This window comes from Eutrigla gurnardus, assembly GCF_963514095.1.
Source record: "Eutrigla gurnardus genome assembly, chromosome: 7".
Taxonomy (NCBI): domain Eukaryota; kingdom Metazoa; phylum Chordata; class Actinopteri; order Perciformes; family Triglidae; genus Eutrigla; species Eutrigla gurnardus.
This window is the reverse complement of record NC_139921.1, coordinates 1,995,934-2,018,055: the sequence shown is the minus strand read 5'-3', so window position 1 is coordinate 2,018,055 and position 22,122 is coordinate 1,995,934. Positions and strand designations below refer to the sequence as shown.

Here is a 22,122-nt window from a genome sequence, read left to right as displayed (position 1 = left end):
TGGGTTTTATTTCACGTTTTACAGCCTGATCTGAACGTCTTCCAGACTCTTATCATCCCAGACCAGACGTCACTCAAATAATGTATTTACTTCAATAAGCTAAATTAAAATAACTGCTTGATTATTAAACCAGGTGTGTAGGCTATGATGACATGCCTATGATTTCAAGTGTTTTATGTTCCATATTAAATCTTTAATGTTAAAGTTTCTGCTTAAATGTAATATTCCACACATGCGGCGTCCTCTTTATTTACCTTATCAAGTCCTCCCGGCTTTTCCTGGTAACCCTGTGTTTAACGTTGCAACGCTATGAACTGTGGGTAATTCCCTCAGGCAAAGTCAGCATCGATGCTGAGTTACGTAAGTGGGCATAAAGGACTCAAAATGTCCGCAAGCGAGTCGTCGTGCACTTCACGATGTGACCGTGGGACAGACCTGAACCCTCAGGGACTCAACGGGAACGCACATCAAAGTCTGTGAGTCTGTGAGGGGCGACGTTGGGATTTGGCCTTTTTCTCTGAGGAAGGTTCCTAACTGAAGACGTGACCCGGAAGTAAACAAGGTCCGCCATGATAAGAGCCGTTCAGATTCTCTAAATGCAAAGGAAAGGAGCTCCAATGATCCTTTCAGATCTCCTTTAGGATACAACGGACCTTCCTTTACCAAAGGAAAGGAGCTCCAATGATCCTTTCAGATCTCCTTTAGGATACAACGGACCTTCCTTCACCAAAGGAAAGGAGATCCAATGATCCTTTCAGATCTCCTTTAGGATACAACGGACCTTCCTTTACCAAAGGAAAGGAGCTTCAATGATCCTTTCAGATCTCCTTTAGGATACAACGGACCTTCCTATAAAAAAGTAAAGGAGATCACGCCGACCCACAATTCTTTGTGAGAGCCACAATTAGAGTCCCGCACACCTCGGCCGTTCATGAAAACAAACCATATGCATATTTAACAATTACTTTCATGCAGACATATAGTAATTGGAATTGTGTTGATAAATGTGTCTATTATAAGTGAAGGAGTTGCATTCATGAAGGACCCCAAGTTGCATTTATGGACAGTTTGCAGTCTTGGTTTTGGGACACTCTGGTCTGAGTCTCATCAACGGCCCTAACTTTACCCTCAGGATCTACTTTTAACTCACATTCTTTGTATTATTATTTTATTTGAACATGTTCTCATGTAACTTCCTTATTACACAGAGCTTTAGTCTTTTTATTATTTCAGTCGTTTGATTTGAATCCACACATTCTCTCATCTTGATCTTAATCAATTTCCTTTTGGAGAATATTATGCGTTACTCACTGCGTCTAGGCCGAGGTGAAGCTGACGATAAAATAGTGGCAAAACGCCTCCGACCTTTATTTGCGTCCGCAGTGTCGGAGTTGCCCAGAGCCGAGATGCAGCCAGCGGACGCTTCTCTTCTTCCAAGCCTGTTGGTGACGCCGGATTCAATTCAACGGAGGTTCACTGCAGCAAAGTCAACATTTATACCCAGACACGTTCACATGCATCATGCAGCCGTCTTCATCAGCTGGTCTGTGTATCTCCAACATCACCCAAGAGCAAGCGTTATAAAGCGTTGATGAATGGAAAATCACAGCTGCAGCATCATCATAGTTTATAATTCCTTAGTGGATTTAGCAGGAGCATTTTCTCCAACAATGAAGAAACAGTTTCATATGTTTTTTATTTGTAATATGTTAAATACATTATGTTTTCTATTCTAATCTGTGTGTGCTCTGTGTTTCATGTTGATGGTTTTCACTGGACAGCAACTATTTGCTCCAGTCACTAATGCATGTTCCTCAACACGACAAGGTTCAGTCTAAAGACAAAGCCATCCCGATATACTCCATTCATTTAAGTACATTTACACAAGCATTAATACATTTACAACAAGTACAAGGAGGAATGAACCTGACTGACTACAAACTGCTATGTTTTCATTCACATCTTTGCATTGACTCTGAATGTAATCACACCGCTTTGTGTTTGTTGTGAACAGTTTCAGAGACACAGAGACACTGATCCAGACCAGACTGCAAACCCAGGATAAAGAGGTTCAGTGAATGTGGTGTTGAAGGTGTGGAGGTGGATCAGTTCGTCAGAGGAGACTCTGTAGAAGGTCAAAGTGCCAGCAGGACAGTCCAAGTACACTGCTACCACACCAGAGGAGGAGGAGGAGGAGGAGAAGGAGGAGGAGGAGGAGGAGGAGGAGGAGGAGAAGGAGGAGGTGATGAGTGTTTCTTTGTTTTTGTGACAGACAGAGTAACGACCATCATAACAACACAGACTCCAGGACTGATCATTCCTTCCAAACACAGAGTCGTCTCCTCTCCTCTTGATTCCTCTGTAACTCACTGATATATAAACCCCTCCTCTCCACTGGACCTCCCAGTAACAGCGACCAGTCAGACCGTCTCTACACAGCAGCTGAGGCTGTGAGACAAATCTGTGTGGATGATCTGGATATGAATGGTCGTCTAACACAAATGTCACCTTCCTGTTGGTGTCGTCCAGTTTGAGGTTTCTGCTGACTGTGTTTGTGTCCAGTTCCAGTTCACAGACATCTGATGGAGAGAACAAACACAATGCAGCTAAAGGTTATTGTTGGAGACAGTTGGGTGTTTGTTGTTTGTGTTTTAAAGCTTAATAAATTTACTTTGGGTATTAGTATATGACATCACAAGGGGGCGGTAACTTGATGGTGATGGGTCACGTCATACCTTTCATTGATAAATAGGACACCGGTGTGTAGTGGTGTGTGTTTTGTTGGATCGCAGAGAAAAACACAGTGTTGGGGAACTAGCAGGAGCAGATTCAGTTATTAATAGATAATTATTAATATCAATACTCAGTCTCAATATAAAGGAGTTTGTACTCAAATGCCAATAATTAATAACTATTAGAATATGAGTACAAACAGTTGAAGGATTAGTGAATTCTTCACAGAGAAGAGGTTGATATCATTCATTCTTATACAACATTAATAAACACAGCAGTATGTTCATAAGGGGTTTATTAACAATAAACAAAGAAACATACACTAAGTCCAAGTGGCCTATCTAACTAAATACTATACAAGTGTGTGTGTGTGTGTGTGTGTGTGTGTGGGTGTGTGTGTGTGTGTGTGTGTGTGAGTGTGTGTCGACCAGTCAGCCATGTGGAGTGGGGGTGTTCTTTGTGGGAGGCCGTGTGGTCCTGCCTGGAGAACAGGTTTCTATATATGTGTATAATTAGTGTAATATATGTAGAGCCGTTAGGAAAGTTGGATCAGTGAGAACGAACCTGTCTGTTCTGGATCACTGACGATCAACAGACTAAACAAAAACACGACAAAATTACATCGTTGGTCCTAAAAATATCACAGTTTGGCCTTAAATTACTAAAGATTGAAACCAGACCAACCTGTGGTCTGGTCTCTGGACTGATGTGAGCTACTATCTAGACCTCTGGGGGACCACAGACAGTCTCTGGTTCATCCACATAGTCTGGTCTGGTCTCTGGACTAATGTGAGCTACTATCTAGACCTCTGGGGGACCACAGACAGTCTCTGGATCCTCCACATAGTCTGGTCTGGTCTCTGGACTAATATGGGCTACTATCTAGACCTCTAGGGGACCACAGACAGTCTCTGGTTCGTCCACATAGTCTGGTCTATTCACCAGAATAGGACTAATGTGAGCTACTATCTAGACCTCTAGAGGACCACAGACAGTCTCTGGTTTCTCCACATAGTCTGGTCTGGTCTCTGGACTAATGTGAGCTACTATCTAGACCTCTAGGGGACCACAGACTGTCTCTAGTTCCTCCACATAGTCTGGTCTGGTCTCTGGACTAATGTGAGCTACTATCTAGACCTCTAGGGGACCACAGACCCAGGAGACAACATCTGGTTCCTCCATTTAGGATTCAGGGACGTCAGGACGACAGGAGGACGATCTCAACGCTGAGACGCTTTAGAGACACAGAGGAATTTATCTCTTGAGTTGAAATATTTAAACTCACACAAACACGACTACGTGAATGTTGCGTGTTTGTCTCCGTTGCCGTCCGGCAGGAATTGCCGTCCATTTGTGTCTCTGCGTTGACTTTGTGTGTAACTGAGTGTGAAAATGTGGCGTTTGGTGTGAACACAACACGACATCTTTACAGCCACGAAGAAACAAACGCTACATCCTGATAGAAACGTGATCATCGGATTTCAGTCATGAACACGTTCAAATCAGGAGCAGCTGAGTTACTGAAAACATACTCACACTTCCTCACACCAGGTCTCAGATTCTGCTGTCCCCCATGGTCCACCCTGCAGGAAGACATTCAAAGACCTCAATCAGGTCCACCATTAAACATGAACCCCAGTTCCTCAGTCAGAGACGGAGACACAGTCTGGAGCTGTTGTCCATCTGTCCTCACCTGAGTGTCCAGTCTGATGTCTGTCCATCTGTCCTCACCTGAGAGTCCAGTCTGATGTCTGTCCATCTGTCCTCACCTGAGTGTCCAGTCTGATGTCTGTCCATCTGTCCTCACCTGAGAGTGTCCAGTCTGATGTCTGTCCATCTGTCCTCACCTGAGTGTCCACTCTGATGTCTGTCCATCTGTCCTCACCTGAGAGTGTCCAGTCTGATGTCTGTCCATCTGTCCTCACCTGAGAGTGTCCAGTCTGGTGTCTGTCCACCTGTCCTCACCTGTGTCTGTCCATCTGTCCTCACCTGAGCATCCAGTCTGATGTCTGTCCATCTGTCCTCACCTGAGTGTCCAGTCTGATGTCTGTCCATCTGTCCTCACCTGAGAGTGTCCAGTCTGATGTCTCTCCATCTGTCCTCACCTGAGTGTGTAGTCTGATGTCTGTCCACCTGTCCTCACCTGAGAGTGTCCAGTCTCCAGTGTGGACCCTCCAGTCCAGCAGACAGCAGCTTGACTCCTGAGTCTCCTGGATGATTGTAGCTCAGGTCCAGCTGTCTCAGATAGGAGGGGTTGGAGTCCAGAGCTGAGGCCAGAGAAGAACAGCCGTCCTCTGTGATGAGACAACCTGACAGACTGAAGACACACACACTTCTGTCACTTCTGGGGACTTTACATAGACTTATGTCCATTTGTCCACTTTTTAAAATGAGAAAAAGTGATATTTGTCTTTTGCTGTGTTGATGTTGTACTGGGTGGGATAAGCGTGGCTGAGTGATGGACAGAGATGGACAGAGGAGGACGTTAAAGAAAGAAAAGAGACGAGCTGAAATGATTGAGAGAGAAATTGAAGCGTTAGAAAAGAGAAGAAACAACAGTTGAAACAGTCTATGTGGTCTGTCTTCAGACCTGGTGTGCCAACAAAGATCTGGTATTGATTTTAAACCATCGAGCAAAGAAAAAAGGCTGGAATTCAATAACATTTCAACAATGTTTATAGTTTTCATATTGAACTGGAGGAATTATGTATAACAAGTACTCTGATAATAACAGTAAAATACAAAACACAGCTTTGAAAATGTGCTTCTTAAGAGTCTCAGAACATATGAGGCATTCAGGTGTTCAACTGCCAGTTGGAAGAAAAGAGTCTGTCTTGATTCAAAGCTCTGTTCTCACTGTCAGCGTTCCTCTTTGAGAGCAGCCGTGTGAACTTATCTATCGGCTCTAGATTTCACCGACCTGACTGACGTTTATCACCTCCACTCTCTGATCAATCTGTCAGCTGTCAGTGAGTCTCCTCAGTTGTCACCATAGAAACGTCACTCACAGTAACTCCAGTTTGCACAGATTTGATTAAGTTCAGAGTTAACGTTTCACCCCGTTGCATTACTGGGTAATTTAGTGTTTGTGAGTAGCAACTAGGCCTGCACGATATGAGGAAAATCTGCGATGTGCGATACCATTGTTCAATATTGCGATGAGATATGACTTGCGATAAATAAACAAATATTGAAGTGTGCATATTAGCTATACAGTTCCTGTCTTTCTGCTATAATAGGTACACTGCTAACATAGACCCCAAACATTGAATAGCCTATGCCCACTGAATAAAGAAATGAAATAAATTATTTCAAACATGCTTTTATTGAACAAAGTGCACAACATGAATACCCAACGAAGTTTAATCTCCCCTGCTCTATTTAAAATATTTTCTTCTAAACTGAACAAAAACATTGAACTCTTGAAATAAAAAAATATCTGGGGGAAAACAACTTAAAGGAACTTAGGGCAGGATCAAGAAATAAGACTCAACAGTGACACGACGGCCGTTAGGGTAACTGCAGCCATCTGCCAAGCCGGCGCGGTAGCGCACACAAACTCTTCAGTGCAGCTGATGCTGTGACACGGTTATTTATTTACTCGCTGTTCACGTGACTGTTTACTACAAGCCCTCCGCACATGCCTCCGCGGAACTACGTTGGTAGCATACATCTGCAAACCGCATCATGTCAAGCGACGAAGTAAGTAAGCAAGTGTTTATTTTAGTGTAACTTTAGGATGACGAATTGCCGCTGATAAAACCTTCGTTTTCTTCTTGGTATTACTTTTTAGTGGACTTTGTGTGGTGGTGGGTCGTTTTCCGGCAGAAGCAGAGTCCATTACTACACATACAGTACTTGAGTCCACCGCGCTTGTCTTCTTCTGGTCTCCAAGCCGTCGAGTACGCGCATTCAGCGTCATTTGACGTCACGTCCGCCGGACTGCGCGGGAAATTCGGACCACGAATTGCAGTACATCATGCAGCACACAGCCTGTTCAAGGCAATGGGGAGATATGTGTGTGGTCTCATTCTTTTTGGTTTTGAACGCTTCATCACCCATTAGCATTAAAAGACTTAAAGTGAATGTTTATTTTTTCACAAATCCTGCCCTAAGTCCCTTTAAATAATTAAATAAATATAAATTAAACATGGGCATGGCAATTTAAAATAACTAATGTCTCCCATTACAATCATCAAGGCCCTCGACTCCGCCCAACAAGGTGCAGAGATCTATAGTATGCGGGGGAAAATTGAAATAACTAAATCAAGATACAATCAGGAAAAAAAAAAATCTACCCCTTATGGCAAGTTATTCTTTAGGGCAAGTTCTTGGCCAAGAAAACCAGCATGTTGACTTTGCTGGGTTTCAAACATGCACGTTGACATGTTACCACATTCCCTGATGTGCTGAATAGCCTCTCAGAGGGTGAACTAGTGGCAGGTATACAAAGATACCTCCGAGCTAGTTTGCTCAGCTTTGAGTAGGTGACCTGGTGGAGTTTCCACCAAGCCAAAGGGTCTGCCTCACTGTCAATGGTGGGGGACAGCAAGTAGCTGTTAAGTTGAGCTTCAAGAGCTTGCTCCAGCTGCATGGAAGATGCGGTGGGAGTGGTGGGGCCTGGACTTGTTTTGAGCAAACTGCCCAATGATCGCTTTGCCTTCTTGTTGCTGGGTGGATCCATGCTTTGGGCCTCAGTGTTGTCAGAAGGTGTTCCCTCCTAAAACAGAGAGACAATTAAGAATACATAGAAAAATACATAGAAAAATACACATGTTCCATTCACATTCAGATAATGCACCATCTGATTACAGTATGTGACATCTTGTATCCCACCAGTGCTCATGTCAAATGTATAACCCAATTACCTTCCGTGCTGTTTCTTTCATTTCTGACATCACCCTGGTCTTGATGTCTTGGACTTTTTCGCTGCTGATGTAGCTGACCTTGAACCTGGGGTCCATGAAGGATGCAGTGTCCAGAAGTTCTTGTGTTGCTGGGTCATCATACTTTGTATTCATGTAATCCAGGATTTTCACTTTAATGGTCTTGGTTAAATTGGTGTCATCTTCCTTTTCTGCAAGAACTGATGTATTCAAGAGATGAAGGACTGGTTTCACATATGAAACACTCACATAGCTTTCCCCGGAAAGAGCATCAGTGAATACTTGCAAAGGGTGTAATGCCAGGTTTACAGACTCCAGTACATCCAGGTCCTGCCAGGAGGGAACCAGATGCCGTGTTTTTCGGTCTGCCGAGAGGACATTAGATATGGCTTGCCGCTGCTCCAAGATCCTCTCCATCATCTTTTGCCTCGAGCCCCACCTAGTTGGGCATTCTGTGATGAGTGAGTGCTCTGGGAGGTTGTGCTCCTGTTGTGCTTCTTTCAGTGCCATCTTCTGCTTCCAGCTGTGGGAGAAATGTCCCACCAATTTTTTACAAAGCCCAGCAGCACGGGCAATGCGGCTGTCATCTTTAACAGCATTTTCTGGAAAGAAGACAGGAAAACACATGAATAAAATATTAAAACCTACCAGTAATCATTGTAGCCTAACTGCAAAATCTAACAATTTTGTAATAATTACAAAGTAATAATTCAGAGACTGCATAATTAACTACAATTATTACAAAGTAATAATTCAGGGACTACATACTAGTTAACTACAGTAATTACAAAGTAATGATTCAGGGACTAGACAGACTACCATTATGTGGCATGTAGTAGTAGTTTAACTTGTAGGCATGAGCTCAAAATCATACAAAACAATAGACACAGAGGTTCTCAAAAAACAAAAAACAATATAAAATAATAACAATAAATAACAAAAACAATAATAAAACAATAATATTACAAAATAAGACTGCAATAGATAACAATAATGCCACGTAAAGCAAATGTATTAATTTACACTTACCGATGGCAAGATGCAGCCTGTGGCCAAAACACTGAAGTCTGACCCAGTGGTTGAGTTCGGTGGCCTTCACAACGTTTGACCCGTTGTCGGTGGTGATGCAAGCTAGCTGCTCTTCCCGCAAATTCCAGCTGGTCAAAGCCTCACGTAGTCCACACGCAATGTTTTCCCCAGTGTGTTCTCCGGGGAAGTAGGCTGTCTGTAGACATCGCGTTTTCAGTTCAAAGTCTTGATCCAGGAAGTGTACAGTGAGGCTGATGTAGGGCTCTGTCGTTCGACTGGACCAAAGATCTGTGGTACAGGCGTAGTGTTCAATTTGACCCAGTTCCGATTCCACCGTCTTCCTGCATGTGTCGTACATTTTTGGAATGGCGACTTGGGAAAAATAATTGCGTGATGGAATGCTGTATCTTCGGTCCAGTTTCCTTATCAGACTCACAAAACCATCTTTGGTCACTGTGTTTATAGGCATCATGTCCTTAGTCAAATAACGAGTTATGGCGTCTGTTATTTCTCCGTGGCGTTTGGATGTTTTCTCGTAAGGAGTCACGCACGCAAAACTCTGAGAAATGGACTGTTGCAAGGTTTTAGATTTGCTGCTACTCAACGTTTTTGGTTTTGTGGTTTGGCTAGCTTTGAATTGTTCGTGTAGTTCTTTATGGTTGTGTTGCAGGTGGTGATGGAGGTTTGTTGTGTTTCCTCTGGAAGTTGCCACAGCTGTTCGGCATGTTTTACACAGTACCTGTGTTTGTAACACGTCGTCGCTACGGAATCCAAAATAACTCCAAATTGCAGAAGTGCAGTTCTTTTTCACCACAAGGTCTTCGTCAACCACATTTTCCTCGCTATTCTCTCCTTTCTCCGCCATCGTGTTACATAGCCTCGCAGTCGCCACAAAATTAACACCAATTAATTTGAGGGTGGCTCCGGAACACATAGGACCCGGGGGAACATAGGACCCGGGGACGCTGCCGGCGCCGACGGCTAGCTGTTGCTTCATCTGATTGGCCAAATGGTGTGGATGCATGGCGCATGTATCCAGGGCTCCATCTGATAGGTCAAATGTTCGCATGCTGGGTTTGAATACATGGCGCGTGTAAATAAAATGATTTTTATTCATCGCGTTTCAGGCATCTTTTGCGATGTGTTAACCGCGCATGTTCATATCGCAATGACCATGAAAATACGATTTATCGGTCAGCCCTAGTAGCAACCAGTGAGATGATTTAGCCTCCAACCATCTGAACCAGTGTAGTGATGGTAACGCTGCAGCAGTAAAATGGAAACGCTCCGTCATCATTTAATAATTCTCAATGATCTATCAGTTATGGGTCTGGGTCCAGATAGGACGGGGTCTGGGTCTGGGTCTGGGCCAAGCTCCACCTCTTAGTGACCCTTGCTATAGAGCCTTTTACAGTCATTGTCATCATAAATGTGTGTGCACATGTTGGTGTTAAAATGGCGTTTTGTCTCCGCCGTGCAGACGAGTTAGAAGCTTTAAACTTTGAATTAAAACTGTCAGCAGCATCAAAATGTCTGGTTGGTTCATGTTCAGTTGTCAGAGTTGATATTCCAATCAGGCATCAACCTCTGGTTCAGAAAAGTGAAGTCAAGCCTGAAGGTCCTTAAAGCTGCATTCTCTCTGCTGGCCACTAGGGGGTGTTTTCATGAATAATATGTCTTCATTGCATCTGCATAGCTTTGAGTCTGCATGTGGGTCCTCCCTGCTGCTTCAGCCACCGTGACAAGAATATTAGTTCATTTCATATAAACTCAATAAACTCAACTGTATAGAAAGTGGTTCAAACTGGCTCCACCTTGACAGCAGAGACAGTCTGGTGTTGTAGTTCAGGCTCACATGTTCATGGAGTGACGTTCACAAACGTAGACTGACGTTTGCAACAGCATTTATAAACACCAGGTGGATTTATAAAACTATTAAAACATGGAACGGCAGGGAAAAGAGAAACAAGAGGTTTGGTTTTGACAAAAGTTTTGTTTTGTTCTTTTGCTGGCAAGTCGTTAGCAGCAGAAACAGTATTTCATCAGCCATGTTAACAGATTAGTAGCAAACGTGTCTTTTTAGGAATACGTGAATATAAATAACTGAATATTTGGTGCATGTAAACACATCATTGAAAGCTTCATAGGTAAACTTCTCAAAGTAGTTGAATCTGACCTGAGAGTTTCCAGTCGACAGTGTGGACTCTCCAGGCCAGCAGACAGCAGCTTCACTCCTGAATCCTGCAGGTCGTTGGTACTCAGGTCCAGGTCTCTTAGACTGGAGGACTGGGAGCTTAGAACTGAGGACAGACCTTCACAGCTTCTCTCTGAGAGGTTACAGCCACTGAGTCTGAAGAGGAATCAGAAATTACTGATGAAACAATTACAAACAACTGTTCATCCCCTCAGGTTCTAACTGACATTATTATCATAATGAAGTTAAATGATGTTTAACATGTTTGTTCATCAGGTTATTGTTGCAGCTGGGTGGCGTATTAGGCTCCATGGTGAGGTTAACGTCACACTGTGCCATCTGTTTATTTCTGTCTGAGTCTTCTTTCAAGACTCTCACTGACTCCGTTTCACCAATCAAACGCAGCCAGGCAGTCACATGACGGCACACAAACTCTCCACGCCCGGTTATAGATAGAACTCTTTTAACGTTTTTTAATTCTAAATCCTTGTCATTCAGAGACAAATGTGCATAAATATGCAAGTGTATGTGCAATCATTTATGGAGGAGTCACAATATACCGCCCACTTTTTGAAATCCCCCGACTTTTACCGTCTAAAGTCAGTGAATCTGTCGATCCTATTTAAGTTTCACTTTCAGTTGTGAATCAGTTCCTTTCTGAATGTTTCTGATGTGAGATTCTGTTTGTAGCTGCTCATCACGCAGATTCTTGTGGGTCGAGTCATTCTTATGTCGACAAAACTCAGAGAAAAGTTAGAATAAATGTCTTCAACATGACTATCCATCACTGTGTGTGTGTGTGTGTATGTGTGTGTGTGTGTGTGTGTGTGTGTGTGTGTGTGTGTGTATGTGCTCTAGTGTAACTATCTAACAGTGGACCTATGGATCGTAACACTCACACTAACAGGGGACTTGAAATGCAACAGGGGACATTTTTCAAGTCCCCTGTTGGACTTGCCTTGAATCTTGCTAAAATCATGCCTAAAGCCTGCTGGCAAATTTTTTTCATTTTTGCCAAGAGTGGACCTGGAGGTGTGTGAGTGTTTAAAATAATAATTAACAGTCTCCTGGCAGACCGGAGCAGGAATTCTAAGGATTAACTCACACACGTCGTATTCAACACTCATGAATACGAATGGCCTGCATCGTCAGAGGGTCGTTCAGACTGCAGGGGGACTGGAGAAGCCAGTCTCTTAAAAGATACTACAAAATAGAGAAAGCTAAGCTTACATGATTCCAGCTCTACACTGTATCAAAATAAAAGGGTACCCACAGAGTAGAACAATAATATTGATTTTCATAATTAAAAAAATTAAATAATAATTAAATTAAATAAAATCACAAAAAATAAATCAGCAGATCATTTTGTTTTCTTTTTTGGTACAAGAAAACAGTAACATCAATAACATTCATGAGAAGGCTTTTTTTTTTTTTTAAAAGAAGCTGAATAGGTTTGTTATTAAGCTTATCGAAGAAGAATGAGGTTCAGCTTTCGTGGATGTCTTAAGTTTCAAGCAAAAACACTATTAAAATAAATAACCACCTGAAAGGCAGGAGAGTATCAAGTCATTTAGAGGAAGAAAAACAACTGGGATAAAATTAAAATGATTAATTTGAATACCTCAATACAAAATTGTTAAAATAATTTTTCCGTAAACGAATAAATTCACCCAAGGAGGAGATCAGAGACATAAGTAAAGTCGACGTCTTTCTTTAATCTTGTACAAGAGGAGCATTTACAATGCAACAACGTGTGAGGATGCTACAGAGGAAGTGCTCAAATCATTGTTGTTACTTGAGTCTTTTAAAGGCACAGGAGATAATGCATCATTGAAAACATGTAATACAAGACATCATGTGCACAGGGCCCCTGATAACGGTTAGCTGTTCTGCAGAATAGCTTTAGACCCTGTTTAGGTCATCAGTGGAAATACTAAAGTCATTAAAACACTAAAATCATGTGGTTATACAAAATTGTTATAACAAAAATACTGTCACATTAAGTTATGTTTTTGTTTGGCAAATGCAGAAGGTATATTTGAGGGTGGTCAAGCCGAGCGGTATCATAACAATGGGATTGAGAAATGTGAATGCACATAACAATACTGCATCAGGGTTCACACTGAAACTGTCTAATAGGCCTTTATATGTTGCCTTTTGTCTGAAATGCTATAAAACAGTTAAGTTGTTCCACTGTATAGAGTTGTATTAGTCCCCTCTTTGCCTCTACAAAATGACACAAGTCCCCTGTTGGATGGTATTGAATGACACTTATCCTGTGGCTGTCTGTTTTTCTATATATTTCTACAGTGTTTTCAGTGCCCAACAATGTTCGTACACTGAAAAATTTGACTTTTTGGTGCAGTAAACTCTATTAGAGTAACTGTCATAATTTCTACCGTATTTTAAAGATTCAGTGAGAACTAGAGTTTCTTAAGTAAAATTAAACATTTTATTAATGCAATACATGAATTATGGGGGAAGAGTAAGTTTTACTTCGGTTTCCTCATACTATTTAAACTTTACTCTGAAAGTGTAGCGTTTTGAATTGATGCACGACGCATGCGCACAGTACAACAGGACTGGCTCTGCTCCGGGCGTTACAGGATCACAGAGCAAGGTGTAACAGTACGACAGTCATTTCGCAGGTAAGTTATTACTGTTCTGTTTTAAATTTGTGATAATATATAAGTCTGCATGTATTTTGATAGTTTGACGCAAGATATATTACTGTTCATAAGTTAATTTAAAGTTAGCATAACGTCACATTGGTCCGTGCTGGCCTGTAAGTCGGAGGGCTGCAGTTTTTCCCCCAATAAAAATAACTAAAGTTAGGATATTAAAAAAACACCAGCGTAACTGTATAATGTTAATCAACTGACATCAACATAGTAGAACATGGTTTTGTTGTCTGTAAAACTTTTGGCAGTGACACTGACTGAAGTAACATTACGTTAGTGAATTAATATTGTGCATTGAGAATGAGGGGGAGATAGATTTCGCCGGCCTCTGTCTAAAAACGGCTACTGATGAATTTTTGGGAGAAACGCCCGAGAATAGGTTTTTAAAACACGTTTACTGACAGAAGCGCCAGAGGTCTTTGAGAGCCCCAGCTTGCAAATTTTGACAAGAAGCTAGTTAGCACGGCTAGTAGCACGGCTGTGCCGTGTGGTGTGAAACCCACAGCAAGCTTATGATGTACGGACCGATACTTTCGATACCAATTTTACTCAGCATTCATGTTTTTGTAATTCAATAAAAGAATCGATTGTTCATTACAAGTTCTACTCGCAAATAAATCTGTTGAAATGTTATGTATTAATTGCTTGATTTAGCATAGACAAACAAAATGTTCATTTACGTTTGATCATGATACAGTTTGTTTCTTATTAAGTCTTATTAAAATATTTGTCTATCTATCAACAGGAAGCAAATCAGAACAGAAAATTATTCTCATCATTCAGGCAAGTAGAAAATAATAATGATATAATATTGTTTTGTTATTGTCCCTTATTCATCCATCATAACGAAATATTAAAATTGTGGCTGAATATTTTAGACCATTGTTTTAATACGGCAAATTGTGTCTCTTCACTTTCAGGGTGCCCTTTGGAGGAGCCAGTGGACTTTGTAGACAGTTGGAGTTGAGGTCTAGGGTGGAGGAGATATCCATCAGGGAGAAGTAGGCCTCTTATGATATGAGGTGGTCATGCAAAAGATGCAATTTTAGGTCATCAAAACGTTTAGAGCTCATAAAACATTATAGGTTGAAGGATCTACACACTGGTCAAGGCTGGTCACTACCCTGCTTGTACTCAGATTGTCCTTGTTTATTTAAAGGTTGGGGGGCATTCATGCACATTTGTCTAGAAATCATACACAGGCATGGCAGATAGTTTCATTTTTGTGTCTTGTATGTAATTCATGGAGTTTTAACACAGAAGCAATATTTTGAACACCTCGAGACTCATCTGAAAAAGCACGAAACTGTTAATTGTGTTTTTAAAGATTATGACTACAGTTGAATATATGTTCAACTTTTGCTTCACATAAATAAGGAAGCACAATCCTCACTGCATTGAAGATTTTTAAAATACTGTAATATAATGTATACTGTATTGGGCAATTCAATCCACAGTAGTGGATTTACTTTGACGGTTCTTGTTTGTTGAACTGTTTTAAATGAAAAATAAACAGTTTAATTACATTATTATTTAGTTGTGTGGTATGTGATAAATATGCATAGAGTATTGGTTAAATTAATTTGGTAACATTTATCAAAAGAAAACTGGCAATGATTACCTAATTTTAGTGAGTAATGTAACGGAATGCAACCAAGTAAATTAAAATGTGAAGCACAAGAAAATAATTTAAATCTACTTCATAACAGCAAATACTATATATATATAAAATATATTTAACATTTTGAGGACAATTATGTTCCTGTCTATGAAAAACAAGTAGATTTTACTTCATTTTAAATTAATTTTAAATAACTATAACTTAAAACTTCAATGTAATTAAGTAAATGCTACTTAATGTCTTTACAACTGTTATGTTTTATGGTAAGTAAAATTTACTTGATACTGGCAAGTGAGTGTTAATTGATATTGCAGCATTGATTTGACTAAATCATTTGTGTGCAAATACGATATATTTTTTTCAGTGTATTATACAATTTTCAGGTTATAACTACAAATAAAAAACATAAAAACAATACAGAGCTGTGTTAAGCCAAAGTTTATTTAAAGTGCTTTTAAATCCACACACACTCTTAAACTGAGAGTATATCTCTTGCTTTTGCTGTACTCCTAACAATGGAAATGGCTGTCCTCTTTAACTTGTAGTTTGCACCTCTTTCAATGTCTCCTGAGGTCTGTTGTGACGTACATAGCGAAGCAAAACTTGCAAGGCAGGTAGTCTGTTGCTGTTGATTGACAGGTTGCTTGCCTTTAAGGTACAATTTGTCCTTTCCCAGATTTCACGACTGATCAGTTATGGTTGTAGTTTCCAAGGTTCCTAATTTTGCTCAAAAGATGATTGTGCATGGCTGAAACTTGCCTGTGTGCAAGTGCCTTTGCCACTTCAGGTTTAACCTGATGCTTCTTTTTCAGATGTCTTGTAATTTTTCTTGTCATAGATCCGCTGATGTCGACTGTTTGACGAAGTTTTCACTTGAATGTCCATTGGCGTTGGGGTTTTTGAAGGTGGTCTTCCTTGGATTACTTCCCTTTCTGAAGAAACAATTTGCAAAAAATAATAGTATTAAAAATTAATAGCCACACTATTTTCATACATTCGTCTACTTTTTAGGAATTGGTTTTGCAATTGTCTTCCTAATTACTATTTCAAGCACAGATAATTCCTCTTCGGTGTCGTCGGAAGATGTTTCTGCTTCTGCTGGTTGTTCCTGTTCCTCTTCATCTGACATTTCCAGGGTCAGGGTAACCTGAAATAAACAAAGTGCTCTGAAATAAACAAACATTTTTTCAAAATAGTAAAAGAATACATTTTTACGGCACTACCTTTCTTCAAACACATTTACCAAATGCATTTTTTGCCACCTCCGGTTATGTAAACACTAATCACCAATTCACTCACAGAAACATTAACTTCCTTCATTTATATTCACACTGCCAGAGTTGGTTGTGGTTCCACTGTACTGACTGTTGTGTGAAACCTGTAAATATATTAAAACAGTTCATTGTTTCCACCGTAGTGTTCTAAGGATAACATTTTTCCAATGCACAGAATCATACACACACATGGGATCATGCCATACCAGCTCACCTTGGCCCTCCCAGTTCATGTCATGGAATTTCTTGAAAAATGTATGTAAAAATGTATCTTAAATTCATTGGACCTCGTAAAATACTATAGCTGGAATCCAAATACTTTTTAAGTCATGAATTTTTGAGATTTGGCCCACTACGCTTAATATGAGCAGTTTTGTGATTATTATATGTGTATTCTATATGATTATGTACATTGAATACAAACTGGAGACACCGGAGGCCTGTCCTAGGAAGCAGGATTTGGGCTTAGCGAGGTAACTTCAGCATTAACTCTGGGTTTTCTGTCCTACAACGCTGGTTCACTTCTTACCGGGGTAGATCGCCATGGTAACTGGAGGGGTAGCTCATTGAAATGAACGATGTGCAAACGACTCTACCTTCCCCAACCCCCGTGCTGCTCCTTTGAGCAACAAGTCCAGGACAAGACTAACACAGGTCCCACAGCTCCACACCAACCCCCGCAGCAGACACTGCATCCCAGCCCCACCCCTTCATGACATGAACGAAGAGGGGTTCTGAATTCTGAGTGAGTTGGCATGGAATGAACTTCAAATAAAAAATAGAGAATATTTATGGTGGCACTTACATGTGAAAATCTGAAGGCATTCCTCAATGGTTGGACATTCTTCAAATGAACTTTTCAGCATTCTGGTAATAATATCCTTTAGGTTCATCCATTTTTCTGAGTGAAGTTGCCTGTTTGGACATTGTGAGACAGCCCAAGGGGATCACTGGAGTAGGGTGTTCTGGTTTGATCGGGATCATCAGTCAGGATGTAATGCACCAAGCACCCCGCTACCTAAAATGTATTGGAAGAAATTGAAAAAATGTCATCTAACAGTCACCAAAACTGCTCTTTGCATTGAACTATTTGCATTTACCTAGTCAAACTGTAAAAAATAAGGAACAATAATAATTAAAATTAAAATAAATAATGAGTTCTTCTGACTATGCAGGACAACTTGATATGGTATATTTTATATTATTACATTTGAGAAATCCAAACTCAGTGGTCATGGTTCGAAATGGCATCATGAATTACGTTTAAATGAACATTTTCAAGCTCAACTCACTTGGATATCAGATTCCTTCTTGTACGTGTATTGTGGGCCTCCAACATCCTCGTAACTGTAGCTAGTGGTCTGTGCAAGATCCTTTATTCTGCTTGCTCCACATTCTGTGATATACAGTTTGTTGTTGACGTCTGTAGAAAAGCAAAAATACTCCTTATTCATATGCCCATTAAAGGCCATCTACAAAATCACAACCAAACATAATCAAAATGCATAATACCAGTTATTCCATCTTTAAACTTTTACAAAACAAAATGTTTTTTAGGCTTCAGGTTTCAAAATTCAAAAGTGCAAAAAAGTGAAGCTCCCCAAGTCCCAGCAATAACTCCTGGCAGATTTCTTGTCGTCGCTGCTTGGTAAGGTTTTGTCTCTCTGGAAGATTCTCGTTTTCAACCAGTTCACTCAGGCTGAATTTACAGAGAGGGGAGACAAAATAGGCAAAGTAAGCATCTTCTAACACAGAAATGGGTTGGCAACAAATGTTCCACTAGTACATTTTTTGAACACAGAAAATAAGCCATCTCCAATTCTTTTTTGGACATATGTTTGGGAACTTGTTTCACTGCCACAGGGCAGTTGTGCAGGAGTCCTGGGAATGTTTCAGCAGCATTGCGTCCATTTGCAATCTTCATTTCAGTGTTGAAAAGGACTTTATCAATTTTCATCATGCCATGGAGTCAAGATTTTCCAATGAAGTCTTCCATCAAGATTCCTTGAAAGGGCAGAAAACCCAATAAGATTATGGCAATGTGAGGGTGAAACAATACAAAATATATCTAGAAATGACTACAGAGTGTCGAATTGAAGAAGAAGGTTGGTTATGTTAGTGATATCACAACTATATGAGTGTAGACTGTCATTTCTGTGGTGGAAATCAGTTTATGATTTCCTGGTGAGAAATAATACCACTCCTAACAGAGCTCTGAGTAATTTATAAATAAGGAGTCCAAAACAGGCTAGCAGTAGCGACAGATAACCTCATGACACATGGAATATTGTAAGGGTTAGGGTTATAACTATTCAAACTTCTAATTAACCTAAAATAAACCACTAAATAAAAAAATTCCCATCACAATTTCTATAATCCATTTTCTCTCTGTTATTGCTCACATCAGTGACAGACAATTAAAGCTCTGGTCTACGGTTTGAAAGATTTGTCAATTTACTATTGGATCAGGATTGTGGCAAACAGTTTGGAATCATGGACGTACTGCAGTCGGGGTGAAAGAGAAATCTTACCGGCAATCGCTGCATTTACACCGATAATGTTTCATCATTCGTGGCCGTAATAAACACTATTATTGCTTTGTTCATGTTGTGGAAGTCCTGGACACACCGGGAACTAAACAATTTCCTGCCTGAGTTCATCCTTTACCCGGAGGGAATGTTCCCATTATTGTCTATGTAAGAAGCCATGCATGCCATCGCGGTGTGGCGAGTTTCGAGAGACGGGCCGCCGCCCTCAAGCTCTTGAAAATGTTTTAAACTGACCGTTGTCGATCTAAAATAAAGACAGATTCAGGAACTGCATAGCTTATTTCTCGCCTAAAATGTTTTCAGAAACACATTTCGGTGAACTATTTTCGTAAAATAAGAGGAAGGTGGGAGGCTGCGAGGAGAGAACGATATGAACTCGGGGGGGTTAAGGAGCACAGAGGGGAGGGATGTGTGTATGTGTGTGGGGGGGGGGGGGGGGGGGTGCTTTTTTCAAACCTTTCAAATCGTAGACCATAGCTTTAAGATACCTTACAATTTTTCTCCTACTTTCTCAATATTTTTTACTGCACAATGTAATGGCAACACGACGTTTCAGTTTAAAACAATGAGCTTCAAAAGAATTTAAACCAGTTTCTAATCAAATCAGATATCCACAATATTGGTATGGATGAGAGTCCTTATATCTTAGTTAAATGATGAAATTGTGTTTGTGTGTGTGTGTGTTTGTGTCAAAGAAACAAAATATAGAAATAGATATATACATACATGTCGCCATGGACAGTTAGGGTCTTCATTGTCATACACAAGTTCTTCTCCTGTGTATATGGCTTTATCTTTGCCAGCAGGAATGAAGGCTTCCTTTTCAGGATGTAATTTTTCTGTGGAGTAATTAAGATCATATTATACATGATGCACTGTCTTCACCAATGACAAGCATCTGAGGGAAATGAACAATGAGCAAACGAGACAAAACCCACAAGGATTCCATCATACAAACAAAATGTCACTAAATGCTTAATTTTGGTCTGAGGCCTAAACCTCACAAATGCATTACCGAAAAAGTATTTGAAGTACAGCTCTAGGATTTTGCAAGGTCTCATGCATTTCAAATAAGTTTCAACACAATGTTATTATTATATTATTACATTTAACCCAAATGCAAAATGAAGACTTTGACTAGTGGAAAAAGCAACCTTTTACTCTACTGCATCTACTCTAAAGCATATTGATAGTAACAGACTCAACTGATTCAGCCATACAAGGGGTATATGTAAATGTAAATGTTGAACTTACCTATCACTTTGGCGATGAAGCTGGTAGAAGGCAAAAATAGATGAATGTTCGAAGAGAAGGAAGAATATTTAGTCGTCTTACAAAAATACTGCAGGCTTCAACACAAAAGTTACCAAAGGCTGATTTGTGAAAAAAGCCCAGAATATATACAGAATCCTGAGCAGCTACATGGACAGTGATTGGTTCCCGAGGTTTGGGATGCAAATGTCTGCTGACACATCTACCAATCATGTGACAAGATTTTCTACATTTGAACATTGGCTTCATCCGTCTGCCATTGCCACATAGCTCTCATTGGAATCTGAATGAAGGCCAAGTGGTGTTAAATGTGTTACATTTAAATGTCTATGAAGGGAACAATGGTTGTCTGGCCATTTATTCACATGTAGTATTTACATTTAAATTTAGGGCATTTAGCAGATGCTTTTGTCCAAAGCGACTTAAAATAAGTACATTTGTCAAAAGGAAGAAATCACAACATATCATTGCCGATAAAGTAAGAGCGAAAAAATAGAAACAAGTGTTAGGTCCTCGTCTTAGTAAAGTAGTAGCTGTATACCGTAAGAACAACAGTGCTATGATCAAATGTCTTTCATACAATGACATCATAAGTGACTGAGACACATTCCATTATCCCCTGTAACCAAAAGTGAACATTTGCATCGTAGTCCTGACCAAGGGAACCAATCACTGTCCTGATATCAGCTCAGGATTCTATATATTATGTGTTCTTCACAGTAGTTTCATAGGAGTATTTGGTGCCTACTGGATAAGCCTGGGCTATTTTTTAGAGACAATGTTTATTTGACCCCGAAGGGAAATTATATATTTTTAGGTGACATTGTGAAGTTCTTCAAGACCATGTCCTGTAACGTTGCCACAAGACCACCAAAAATAAAATGTGTTTTCCTTTATAAGAGCTCATGCATTATTTATTGATACATTCAATGCAACCTACAATTAAAAAAACACCAGGACTGGTGATATCTGATCTATGTCTAATAATTCAGACTGGAACGGAGACTTTGTTTAAAGTGGTAGGCACACTTCAAGTGTTGCATTATTTTTTCAATGATTAAGTGAAAGCCAAAAAGGCCCTATTTAAAGGTCATTTAAAAGATTAATAAACTTTAAAAGATTATTTTGGTTCTAAGTCAGGCTGCAGGTAACTCAATTCTGAGAATGTAGTGCCTAACTATTTAAACTAAGACAACTATGTGATCTGTGCCTCATCTTAATAGGATAGATATTTCTCTTGCAGAGATTCCTGCAATTCAAGATTTTGTCGGCATTGTAAAGCCTAGAGCATGTAAACACAAGTAACATTTTATTAGGAGGTCCCCCCTTGTACTGGTAAGACTGACAGAAACAACACTAATACACAGTGATAGATGAGTAAAAACAAGATCAATCAATGCTCTTCCCTGTAGTCCTTCACTTTCAAAAATACTGAAGCTTTAAGCTGGGAAATCCACTAAAGTTGAGCTTAAAGTATTGTTTTAAAAGAAAACTATATTTGAAGAGACAATTCAGTTGAGTTTGAGACAGTCCATGTTGGAGTGTGAGTGTCGCTCCATGCTATCCAAATGGGAACTTGTGCCATAAAATACTCGCTAATAGGGGATTTCTGGGGATGTTTATAATAGATCTATTCGAAGCAATTAATTAAAAATGAAACTATATTCTTTTCCTCTTGACTTTATCCTGATTGTGTTTATCCTTTATTGGATGTAGTTTTTTACTTCTTTTCATTGTGCTTGGCTCCTCATTTTAATACAGAGAAGGTCTGGTAAATGGCTAGGCCATCCACTAGAGCTAAGCATTAACATTTTGTTATTGAAACAGAATGACAAATCAGGTTTAAAGCAATATAGCATTATTTAGTAGATGAATATGCATTC

General features: G+C 40.1%; 1 protein-coding gene and 1 long non-coding RNA gene across 2 annotated transcripts in view; both read right to left on the bottom strand.

Annotated features, from left to right (window-relative positions):
* The window catches only part of LOC311016207 (uncharacterized protein), a 618,931-nt gene that overhangs the window by 169,670 nt on the left and 427,139 nt on the right, over positions 1-22,122 (bottom strand). Inside the window, exon 20 of the mRNA XM_084013783.1 lies at positions 10,825-10,998. Within this exon, the coding sequence (XP_083869909.1) occupies positions 10,825-10,998 (174 nt within the window). The remainder of the gene's footprint in view (positions 1-10,824; positions 10,999-22,122) is intronic.
* On the bottom strand, positions 15,716-17,407 carry LOC311016229. Its single transcript, XR_014597461.1, has 3 exons — positions 17,224-17,407; positions 16,199-16,291; positions 15,716-16,076 (listed from the first exon to the last, which is right to left on the bottom strand). It is a non-coding gene; the product is annotated as an uncharacterized lncRNA (long non-coding RNA).